Source organism: Cydia strobilella, chromosome 13 (genome assembly GCF_947568885.1).
Source record: "Cydia strobilella chromosome 13, ilCydStro3.1, whole genome shotgun sequence".
NCBI lineage: Eukaryota > Metazoa > Arthropoda > Insecta > Lepidoptera > Tortricidae > Cydia > Cydia strobilella.
Window position 1 is genome coordinate 7,669,968 of NC_086053.1, and position 13,288 is coordinate 7,683,255.

A 13,288-nucleotide genomic window follows, 5' to 3' on the forward strand; every position below is an offset into this window, starting at 1 on the left:
CCGTGGCCAGGATAGGATGATGATCTTCCAAGTTTTGAATGATTCACGGTTAGTTTCACTAGGCTTATATTGACCGGGATATAGACCGTGATTACCTTTTGTATTGTGTGCGAGTGTGAATGCGACCGGTGGTAACGTTGAAAGCGAACGCAGCCGACGCGCACGAATGAGGGTAGACCGAGCGCGGTCTACACAATTTTGACACCCACCCACCATCTTCAGTTACCCGTGAAAAAGATGCATGTAACTGTGTCGAAATATCGGGAGCTCGAAAACAATACAAAACGTAATCACGGTCCATATCCCGGTCAATATAAGTCTAGTGATATCTTCCCATAGAATATGGGGCTGTAAGAATTAAGCGTGCGTCAACCGTAGGCCAAGCTCTTAAGCGAAGTTTAGACTAGCAAGAACTTGCATGCAATTTATGTTACATTGCCGACTTATAAGGTAAACTGCATTCAAAATGTTTATCAGATACCGCAATGTAATGAAAATTGCATGCAAGTTCTTGCTAGTCTAAACCTCGCATTACGGCTTGGCCGAGCGTGATCGACAGCCTTCTTGGTCCCTAATTGGAGATTTCGTTTGCTTTTGTAGGGAACTCCGGATTTAAAGATATCTATGTACTGGTAATTAAAATTTAACACGGATGGAAGGAGCATATAATCTTAAGTCATCATTCTTAATAAATTTGGGAGAGACTTAAGCCTTTAAAGTGGGGGTGTTGCCTCGGCCGTTTGTCTCGGAGCGAGAATTAGTGCGGAAGCGGTTACCTGCGGCCGCGGCGACACGCGCTGATTTATCTCACCTGGCCTTGTGTTCCAAGAACGCCAGCGAGCATTCACTTCAAGGCAAATGTGACCCCGAGGTCCGTAACAACTCTTTATACTCGAAGGAAACACTTATTCTGCTCCATCTAAGGCGAACGCTTGCTTGCGCTATGTAGGCTTTGGGAATACATGGCATGTAATGTTCCTAAATCAAAAAGGCATATAACATGTTGGCACCTATTAAGATAGGACGTTTTGACTTGGCTCCGCAGTGCCTTGCCTTGCAGGCTGTTTCAAGTCGACGTTTATTTTCTACAGAGATTTACGTGTGATAGCAATGTATGATGAATGTCTTAAATACTAAACTGGGTGTTAGCGTTTTAAACCGTGAAAAACAACTCCATTGAAGAAGTCAATAACTTAAGGTAAGGCGCGTAAGTAGGGTAGGGATACCTATTACTAAATATTCTGCTGGGCCTGCACAAAATGTCACTCATAATTTAGTCCTCCAATCCTTTAATTTTAGATGTAAAGGTATCTTAACATATTTTAAAAATAATAAAAAATAAGGATAATTACTGCATTTTCCTGCGCCAACACAAATTTATGGGGACGCAACGTACCAGATTATATTCATCGTAATTAGTTCACTGCGACGCAACAGCTGCTGGGATGCACATTACTATATACTGAGTTTATTTAATTTAAACTCAGATCTAGTCTTTAATAATTTGGCAGTGAGGTTTGGTATACGTACTTAGGTGTTGGGACAACATTTGTAACAACAAATAAACGTTTAGACGCGATAAAAATAATTAATTTATATTAAAACAACTCAAAAACGAAACTAACAAAAAATTACAATATTTAACAAGTAGGGAGCGGGAGCGATATAAAATCAAGCTCGACCTGTGATAAAGGTACAAGACAACTTGTTGATTTGACGTCAGAACTGATGCTATCCTGATGGCCGTCACTTCCCAGCTATGGATCAGGCACATCGGGATAATGGTACACCGAACCCATAACGGTTTGGCATATGGCGAATCCTAGCGCTTCCCACGATGGATACAAATTAGTTTATTGCTAAAAGTTAACAATAGGTATTCGGACACTGACAAAGATGGATACACACAAAGGGCCGGTCCGATAAAGGAAAGGAGTAAATGGTATCATAAATAGTTGCTTGTAATATTCTAAACAATATCCTCATTGGTGTCTTGAAATTAATAAATTTAGTAGCGTAGAAATAAATAAAAAAAACTTTTTATATAATACCTTAAATAAACCGAACATGTTTATGTTTCTTTGCTCCGTTTGTTATGGACAAAAACCATTTTCCTTACAACTATTCACCCCAAAAATAACCAAGGTCCCGTCAGTTTCTGTCTCGGATAAATTTCTTTTGTCTATACAGCATCGGTACCCGTGGCACGTATCCCAGTTAGTAGGGCGCCACGTAGCCTGCCCTAACGCATAACAGCCTACGTAATGGCGGGCCACTGTTATACTCCTGCCCGACCACCTCCCCAAACTTCGCCAGAACAAATTCAAAACCTTTATGCGCCCTTTTGGCACTACTTTCTTGTGTGTTATGGCCAACAATGTGCCGGAATTTCGGGAATTTAAGTCGTGTTTTATTTCAGTTTAAAACACTATCAATTACTTAGGTACTGAGTTTGGTCGTGTTGGCTTTTGTTCTAGAAATAAATGTCGTTTTTGGAAAACTCCCGCTCTATCATGAAATACGAGTCATTTAGCTAAAAAAGGAGGGCGGGCAGCAATAATCGTTAACGCTAACGGGCCAGTTTAGTCCCCGTGTCGAGGCTGGCTATTCTGAAAATTCTTTTAACGCCTCTATTACAGCTCGAGGACAGGTTTAATCGCTAACTAAAAATAGTTTCATGACACCTTGTTTGTGTTGCTAAGTAAATTTTTAAGGGTTTGTCTGTTTATTACTGCCGAGGAAACCTCGTGAAAAATTAAAAATAATAACCTGGTTGTTTGCCTCATTAATCTTTATGTTACGCGAGACTGAAATGCTCTGGGCAAACTTAGCGGCGCATTTCTTGGTTAATAACAAGAAAATCAAAGGGTGTAAAAGGTATTATATCGGGTTTACGATAAATGGGCCAATGCATCCTTCGATGAAAGGATTTTGTTAAAAAATCTGGCTACTGAGCTTAAACAAATTAATTTGAAAATTGCAACTTTTAAGGGTATTAGGGATTTTAAAGATAACCTAATCTGAATAATATAATACTTACGTTGTATGGATGGACCGTAATAAATTTGACTTGCACGAAACTAAACCCTGTTGTTATTTCCATCGCTTAGTAAGCACATTATTTCTGGTGAATCAGTACGAGTAAGCACATAAGTACAAGTATAATAAATAAATAAATATTATAGGACATTCTTACACAGATTGACTAAGTCCCACGGTAAGCCCAAGGAGGCTTGTGTTATGGGTACTCAGACAACGATATATACAATAAATATATAAATACTTAAATACATAGAAAACACCCATGACTCAGGAACAAATATCTGTGCTCATCACACAAATAAATGCGCTTACCGGGATTCGAACCCTTCACAGGCAGGGTCACTACCCACTAGGCCAGACCGGTCGTCAAAAAAGTCAAAAAGTATGTAAGTATTTATATCACTGTTATTATTATTACACATAAACAAGTGTGATCTATAGTTACACATGGTTGTTACGTAGCCCAGTAAAGATACGGATGGAGGTCTGTTCAGATAGTAATTTCTTGTTATCAATTTTTAATCATCAAAAGAGACATTTCTTTAACCAGAAAAGTGTAATTTCTTTAACTTTGCAACGATGAAATTATTGACGGTTTTCGAAATTACCCAACATTCAGTAGATTCGGAATTACCTGATTACCCCCCTTATGGCTCCAAATATGTGCTCCAAGGTCTCACTATGTAGTTACGTACGCGTATGGATATTCTATTGACGTGTTGGTATATAAGTAGGATTGAAAAGTATGAGGTGTATTCTGATTGAAAAAATGATTTGATGATAGATTAGGTACTATCATCAAATCATTAATCATTTGATGATACATAATCTCAATGCATTTCATTCGCCTTTTAGAACGACAAGGATGCATCCCTAAAGACATATTAATATCGTAGAAAACAATATCATCTTTTAAAAACCGGCCAAGTGCGAATCGGACTGGTTCCGTTCCATTACGCAAAAAACGGCAAAAAAATCACGTTTGTTGCATGAGAACCCCACATAAATATGTGTATTATTCTGTTTTTAGTATTTGTTGTTATAGCGGCAACAGAAATACATGATCTGTGAAAATTTCAACTGTCTAGCTATCACGGTTCGTGAGATACGGCCTGGTGAAGGACAGACGGACAGCGGAGTCTTAGTAATAGGGTCCCGTTTTTACCCTTTGGGTACGGAACCCTAAAAAATCAGAATGGTCCTCCTGTTGCAAAATGTAGGTAGTAACGGGTCATCTTTATACTGTATTTACGGCACGTCCACACCACTCCTCAGCGCGGGCGCTACGAACGCGCGATAGTGGCGCCCTCGCTTCCGCCCGTTTGTCAAACATGGCGGCATAACCCACCTGAGGCCGTTAATTGCAAAAATACGGTTAATGTTGCACCATGATAAACTGTTTCCGTTTAAACAAGATATATTACTGCATTTTAATGCTGCGTTTTCAGGGAAATTACATTAATATAATATACGGCACTTTTTGTGCATGTTTTCTGTCCAGGGGAAATTATGGAAATTAAATTAAATTATAAATTGTCACAGTATTATGCTGTGGTATCCTTCTTAGCATCCGTCTGTTTCTTTTTCTATGTATTTGTAATTTTAGAAGTTAATGAATGTATTTTATATTTTAAAATTGACTTACCTTCTCGTGCCGGCGACCTCGACGACCTTGCACCGGCTCTTGCGCCACCAGCAGGGCTGCAGCGTCCAGTACGACGAGGAGGCGCTGCGCGCCCAACCCTCCTCTGGGAACAGTAACACCTGCAACAAAGAGAAAGTGCTTAGAAAAATATGCCTTATCAAAAGAAAAAATATACATATATACTTATCGTGCTTGAATAACTGTGCCTGCGGCGCCATATGAATGGGCTTCCATCATTTCCTCTAGCTAGGGAGTGGATTGCTAAAAATAAGTATGCTCTGTCCATTCTCAGAGGTTAAGCTGTCAAATTTTATTAAAATGGGTTCATCAGTTTACCTACCCCGTGAAAAATCAGGTACCTAAAAACAGACAAACAGATCGAACAAAGTCAATTCGGCATATACAATTCGCATAACATAATGATTGGTTTAGTTAAAAAAGCGCTTGAATCTGCCCGCACGCTAAATTCGATTTAAAGACCAAGGCTTTAAGTTGAAAATCCAACAACGCTTGACAAAAAGCGCTACCGCCATGTGAATACACATGTTTCTATTTGTGTCATTCAAACGCTTTTTTAACGCGCGTTGAAAAAGCGCTCGTGATGGGGCCTTAGAAACAAAGAAAAAAAAACAGTCAAGTGTTGATAAAGGTTTTATTCCATTTTAGAAGAAATACCGAGGTTAAACACATGGACTAGTTTATTTACCTATACACATAAACACCACCTTTACTCGCACACACACGCACACACACACCTGCATTCGCTACATTTTAGTAAATTCAAACAACAGTATATAAAATATTAATTTTATTTCTTAGCATGATAGGTTAGATTAATTTATTTGTAAATTAATTGATTAATTTTGGTTCTAACAATTTTTACCCGCAATGTCTGATTGTGTTAACTTTCGCGCTACATGTCGTTAGAATACTCGTAACTGTGTCGGCTACCTACAGGACAGGCTCCGCCTAGTGTAGGATCCATTAATAATTATTCCTGATTTATATTATTCGAGTACCTGCTTAATTATGTTTTACGATAATTATGTATGCTCAACATCATATATGTACTGAAATAAAGATTTACTTTACTTTACTTATGAGTTTAGGTCTCAACCATGATTTTAAGAAAGGACTTTAATGTGAGTAGCGATCATTGATCCTTGCTCGAAAGCACCTGCACCAAGTACTCAAGTAAATGCTTCACTTTAAAGCTTGGACTTGGATCCTCAATTCTTTACGCGTCTTCTAACGCGCCAAATATTTTTTTTAACAAACTATATTAGGATTGAAACAAATTTTGTTTAAAGTAGGGTTTTGTGTATATACCTACACGCAAATGTACTAATTGTCGTTATTTAAAAATGTCACATAAAGAAGTAGGTAGGTATCAAAGTTGATTTAAGTAATCTTAGATCTATTTAAATTTACGACACTTAGAAACAATTGGTTAAAATTAATTTTTAACAAGCAGAAACGTCTGCGATCGATGCTATTAAGCTTATAATTAATTTTATTATTATTTTTCCACTTAAATTTATTATAAGCTTAATTGGTTAAAATAGCGATAAATAATCTAAGCCAGTAGGTAATCTTAGTAGGTGAACAATATGCGTGGGTGTGGGTATAAAAAAGTGAAATTACTTTCAACGGCAATGTAGTGAATGTACTGAATACAAAATATCTCACGCAGCCATAAAGTGGAAAACAAAGGATTTTCATAACGACGTTCATCTTCGCTATCGCCTTATCCGGCCATTATAAACCTCCTATGATCTTCCTCTTGGGTACTAATAAGGCTATTAGTTGCTATTAGTAACCTAACACGGGATATACGAAAATTAGTATTGTGAAAAGAGAATGAAATAAGAATGAATGTAATAAGGTATAATTTGGTTTATGTAATTAAAATGATAAATCTGGGGGCACGGCAGTGCCCCCGCCAAGTCGAGCAATATGTTTTAATGGAAAATTTGGTATAGGCTCTCAAAAGACCTTGGGCAAAAAAATATAGGTACTTTGGAATATATAACGCTCAGTCACAGACAATCTAACTTTATATTATGTTTCTATTTTATTATGTAGTTTGATAACCATAAATTATTAAAGGAAAAGTGCTGCTTGAAAATGTACATTCATTTAAAAGATTTCACATCGTGCGTGGCCGGGTTTCATCGTGTACAGTCTTTACTTGAAGTTTTCCCTGAAAATTATGTACCCTACTACATAGAGACAGTCGTACAAAATTGCAGGGGACGCAAATGATCTTTGTACTTATTTGGCCGGTTTTTTAAATAAATTAAATTCTTTTATTCTTATTTGAAATCTAAAGAGCAGCCTTTTGAAGGTCTTTAAAAAGGTATTCTTATTCAACGCTCCATTTAACAAAGGGGATAATTTAGTCGCTGCTCTTTCAGGCTTAAGGCACTCTAGGCAGTCTTTTGAAATCATGTTATCTCAGCAATCGAAGGCAAATTACCAAGCAATATTTTATAAAAACAATCTGTCTTCAATCTAGAAGGAACCGGGGCGTGAGCTTCCCGAACCGTTGAATACGATTTAACTAAATTAGAAAACTTTACAAGCCTTTCGACGGTGAGTTGAAAAATAGCTTTTTGAGGAAAACTAATATTGCAGGGCAGAACAAAACAGTGCAGAGTTGTAACGAAGTTGTTTCAGGCGCTCGACTTTGCGTCCTCGGGCGATGGAAGCCAAGCGCTGGTTTGCGCGGCGCGGCGTGCAGCGCCGGGCCGCTTCCTGCCGCGCCTGCCGATAGCTAAAAGCCATATGTATCGGCAGACTTGCTCGCTCGATTGGCTCCCAACATTCCGGTCTCATTTCTTCACCGCGACTTGGGCAATATTTTTTTTTGTAGAAAGTTTTCCTGCTTTCGACAATATTGCGCCAGTTTCAAAGGGGCGGGGACTCCGGGGCTGAAATCTCTTTCACATTGAGTGAGCACACTAATGATTGAGTTCCGCACACGACGTCGTGTACGGCAGCGGCTCCCTGTCCCTTTGACGAGTGTCCCCGGCGACTATTTAATGGTTTTAAAAGGGTTTCATTGTTCAATTTACATGGATACTCGGTTGTAGCTAGGTAATTGATGCAATGGGACGGATTTATTGAAAGACACGATATTTGATGTGATGAGTGTGGTCGATGCGTTTCTGCTGCGAAATATTCGTAACTACAACAACTACGATACTTTATTCAGCGCTTTAGTATTGTATTTTATGTAAGTACCCAACAGTCTTATTTTGTAGCAGAAATTTGATTATGTTAATTTTCCTTATGTAACAATTCAACCAAGCAGTCGAGGATTCTAAATCATGTTCAAAGATATATAGACCCATAAATCGTCCCAATAACAATCGACAACGTTAAGATGTCGTTAGACTAAAAACGGTGGTACTTATACATAAATCGTGCAGGTACGGTTGCAGACAAAAACTCTCGACTCTAGGACGATTAATATTCAATGGTGCTTGCTGTCGGTCGAGTTGTCGGGGTTGTCGGAATTGTCGGCGTTGTCGCGCGGCAGTGGCGCGGCAAGAGTCGTCCAATTACGGCGCAATCTGTTCGATTAATAACTTCGTTAAACGGACACGAATCGGCGACATGCGTCGTTGTTCTCGCATGCTCAGCGTGGTTGTGACGTTGTACCGCTATTCACACCGTTTAGTTCTGCTTGATAAGTTAGTACGTTATACGCACATATCTTCGATATTTCCATTAGGAATATTTAAAAAGAATGGCCAAGAGCATTGCGGGCCATGCTCAGTATAGGGTTCCGTAGTTACCATTCTGTCAAAATAGGCTAAACGGGGGCTATTAGTAAGTATCATGTACATTACAAGCAAAAGGGAGTACGTTCGCAGCGCTTCGTTCGTACTTCTTTTTGCTAAAAAAAAAGTTTTTGTAATAACTCAAAAACGGCTGGACTGATTATGTTCGATATAGTTTTCATTAAAAGTATTTATTAAGTTTTTGCTTTATGTTATTTTTTTTTCATATTCAAAAGTTAAAGGGAGGGGGGGACATATTTTTTTCTTTCGGAGCGTTTATTTCCGAAATTATTCTATTTTGTATGGTAGTACCCTGAAAAAATGTTTGTTGTACTTTATATTTTACCGTTCTCTTGCCATGCATGTCATGTATCCATGCCAAATTGCAGCTTTCTACCACTAACGATCACGGAGCAAAGCTGCGGACGGACAGACGGACATGGCGAAACTATAAGGGTTCCTAGTGAACTACGGAACCCTAAAAAATGTATTAAGTTAAGACAGTAAGTCGATTTGACAAAAGACTAGAGTATACGCGAATTAGTCGCGTAAAAATCGTAATGTTGATTTCTAAGGTATATAAATATTCTGGCCACAGCCACCAAAAAAAAGGTCATCCATTTAATCCTAGTTAAGCAGATATGTTTGTGCCTAACATTCGAGCAAAAGCCACGCCGGGCACATAATTGCATTTCCCGGCTTTAACAAGGGGCTCACTCGAAACTGCTAACTACTTTAACTCCACATATTCGTAATGTATTTGAAGAGTTATGATATTTAATGATCGCAGTAAATTATAAACTTGATAAACAAGGGATACAATAGTTATTTACGATACAAGTGCGGAAAAGAGAAAATTCGAAAGGAGTGGCGATAAATTAAAACACGACCGCAGGGAGTGTTTTAAGATCGACACGAGTTGCGAATTACCTATTCGCACGTGTATCGTACAACGTTTCAGAGTACATATGGCCCTTTAAACTTTCGACATATGCACGAAAAGTGCTCTTTACGCACTAGTGCGAGAAAGTAGCACCATATGTACTGTAATAGTAGATTGTTAACCAAGGGATGAAAGGCACTCATTTCTGCCGAGGTATTTTGGCGCTCGAACGCAGTGAGAGCGCCAATAGTCCGAGGCTGAAATGGTGCCTTTCACCCGAGTTAAACACTCTACTTTTCATTTCGAATACGAGAAAAGTAAAATGAATGTGTTTTTTAAACATGACTAAGTATACATTTTTATAGTATTTCTTGAGGGTACTTTCAATTAACAATTTAGGCAAAAGTATCGTTATTTATGGAACGGAGTCAAATATCATAATGGAAATTGTATAAAAAATCCATTTAAATTCAAATTTCAATTGCTTATCGTAAAAAAAGTAAAAAAATCGTACTTCGAACGTAAAATGCTCTAGTGCAGACACGTATCATTTTCTGCACACCTTTTAGAACAACAATGACCCTCTTTCAGAGCGTGAGAAATGAAAAATTGTTTTTAGTTGATTAACCCATGTTGGGTTTCTAGTATCTAGTTACTGTGGATCTGGATGGCTGCGATATTGACTTGTAACTGGTTTTCAAAAGTACATCAAGTAACAACGGAGCTAATTTTTATTCTGTGTGATTCTATATCTCGATCATCATTTTCAAGGTTTTCTTAACTATTACAGTTTTTGCGCATTTGATTTTTCCTTGAGTTTCAGGCGTCCATAGGATCGGTAACTGCACACTATCAGGCGGGCAGTATGCTTTTTACTTATTATTAATATTATTATATAGCCCTTTGTTCTGAACGTGTTTGGTTTTGTGGTTGTAGTTTTGAATATTTATATGGTCTCTTAGTTCAGTGTGCCTGTCGGCAAAGGCCTCCTCCAACTCCTTCCAGTATTTCCTCTCTCTTGCCACCCTTGTCCAGAGTGGTCCCACCTGTACGTATAACTTCGTCTTCCCATCGTGTTAATTGAGGGCCTTGCGCTCTTGATCCCTTAATAATAATTTAAAAAAAACAATATGTTTGTTCAAGATAGTTCAATAAAACAATTTAGGCAATTCGTTCCAGTCAGATTATTCTAGTTTCAGTGACATCTATCATAAATTCAGTTCAAATATGCAGCAGTAATTTTCAGTATATTTTATCTGGAATAGTAGATTCGATTCATTCTGCCAATCCGATAAAAACTTACACCGTTCATTTTTTTTATTAAAGAATTGCATCCAAATCCAATTTGGTTGTTTCTCCCGATTGCACTGCATGCAGATCGCAGCTCGAGTCGATAGTCACGTCCCGGCCCTCGACTCTCGACGGCACTCGACCGTCGTGCCTCGTGCCAGTCGCTGCGTTTAGTACTCGCCTCTTGCCACTCGCCCACTGGCCTTGCGCTGCAGGAAGCGGCCGGCTGTTCCAAATGCTTATTGAGCCTGAAGATATTTCTTGAGACGATTGATTTATATTAAAAGACTAACTGACATGGATTTTATCACGTTTTCCGTTTACAAATAGGCATGAATAGAATTTACCGATTTCTCTTGTTTAGGTTTCAGATATTCTTCTTTTTGTTCTCTCTCTAAGATAAGAGCTGAAGAACGTTAAAATCAAGGTGAATACATAATGTTCTTACTTATTGCCCTCGATATGGAATGAAAACGGTATATACCTAATACGCATTACGCATAGCTTAGGTACAAATACCCTAATTTTTATATTTTTGTTCACACAAATGAATGATCCAAATTTTATCTAAAACAGACTCATTGTTTTAGCTAATTATTTTCTGAGGAAAATTTTTGGTACGCCAACAATGGCTCGTATTTTAATTTTACTGACGATGACGCTATCATAATTTTCATGTCGGTTTTTGTTTTGTTTAGGATGATACGCTAATTATTTGTATGTTGTTGATAAGGTTAAGTTACTACGTAAACGTAACACTGCTGTGATTGTTCTTAGATAGGTTTTTAATAATACAGACATGGTACAGAACTTACCTTGTATCTAAGCACAAGCGTTAACGGTTTATGAACAAATGTTAAGATGTAGTAGCTAGAAGAGTGGAAAATACAGTTTCTTATTTTATATTTAAAATATGTTTCATTAGTGCCTAACATATTTTTGGTCACAAATTTTTTGAATTAAGATCGAACTTTTTTTATGTCCAAACCAACAAAAAAGTACTATTTTATAAATTCACAAATGTTGTCATTTCCAGGCGCCACAGACCAGGTTGCTTGAGGGGCCCTGGAGGCAGCGGTATAATTGGCTCCGCGTAAGCACGTGACGATTATCGCGATTTGATTAACGCCGCCATTTCTACTGCCAATGGTAACTTAGTGACATCGTGAAGGCTATTCAAATGGTTTTGCCATATAAATAGATATGCAATTTGGAGTTTATCATATCTTGGCGATATATGAGATACTAGCGACCCGCCCAGGCTTCGCACGGGTAGTCCAACTAATTTACATAAAACCTTTACAAATTATACATATAAACCTTTCTCTTGAATCACTATATCTATTAAAAAAAACCTTATCAAAATCCGTTGCCTAGTTTTAAAGTTTGAAGCATACATAGGGACAGACATACATACAGAGCGGAAAGCAACTTTGCTTTATACTATGTAGTGTGTGTTTGTAGTATAGTTTAAGTGCTTAATTTGTATGTCATGTCCTTTTTATATTGGTGAGCAATAAAGAAGATTTGTGTTTGTATTGGTAGTGATTAAGGCATCCTGGTTTGTTAGTCAACGATTTGTCAAGTAAATGGAATCCCATCAAAACCATTACATGTAAAAAGATACCCGTCTCGCAACGCAATACTTCTACTACAAAACAGTTTAGAGATGTAGGTAATATGATACCAAGTCGGTTATTTTAGTCAGTGCCAGGGGGTGTTAAAACCGCATCAATATTAGATATCTTTAATTTTTAATACGTATAATGACTTGGCCATCGCACGGCTACATAATGACATAAGGATAATCGTCAACTATTAAAAATAATTCTAATTGAACATAACGCTAGCGCTAATCACATGCAGCTTGAGCATTAAACATATTTAGGAGTACGGTACGAGTAAAGCATTGTGCGATTGCCAAGTCATTATATGTATTAAAAATTAAAGATATCTAATATTGATGCGGTTTTAACACCCTCCTGGCACTGGCTAAAATAACCGACTTGGTATCATATTACACCTCTAAACTTTTTTGTAGCCTGTCTCCCAATTTGTGCCGCTGTGGCTAAGCTCTGCTGTTAAGGTACAATTGTCAACTTAAATAATAAACAATAACACTGGATTATTTTTACTTTTAATAAACCTTTGTATCAATTGATATTGATGATGTGTTAATTTTGCCTCGATTAATAAAGATAAAATTTCATCCTCGTTCACCTCACTCCGAATTGCGTATACTGTCGGTTGAAATATAAACTAAAGAGTTTACTGCAGATTTATCCATTTGTAAAAGTTCAGCTAATCTCCTGCGCTTGGTTCGGTTACTGCACGAACCAAAGTCCTTCTTGGGTCGCTCTAATTTTAAATTATTGTCACATTTTATTATCTAACCCTTGCTGTTGACGAGGTCGTACCTATATGTAAGTCTAACGGCTTCTACACTATTTAACCACTTATTATATTTAGCAATAACTGTAACCCTAGTTCCACTCTCTTTCTTCCAATACATTTCTACTTAAACTATTAAGGCGACTATGTAGATTGCTAACATTATCGTTTTTAGCCTCTTCTGGTATTAGGAGTATTTGGAGAATATTGCATGCCCTATCAATAGATGAACCATTGTTAGTGCACCAC

General features: G+C 37.7%; 1 protein-coding gene and 1 long non-coding RNA gene across 4 annotated transcripts in view; one reads left to right on the top strand and one right to left on the bottom strand.

Moving 5' to 3' along the window:
- The window catches only part of LOC134746709 (uncharacterized), a 102,118-nt gene that overhangs the window by 83,871 nt on the left and 4,959 nt on the right, over positions 1-13,288 (top strand). The gene's annotated exons all lie outside the window — the stretch shown is intronic.
- LOC134746692 (uncharacterized) overlaps positions 1-13,288 on the bottom strand; it is a 75,747-nt gene that overhangs the window by 2,271 nt on the left and 60,188 nt on the right. Inside the window, exon 2 of the mRNA XM_063681215.1 lies at positions 4,688-4,806. Coding sequence (XP_063537285.1) covers positions 4,688-4,806 — 119 coding nt within the window. The remainder of the gene's footprint in view (positions 1-4,687; positions 4,807-13,288) is intronic.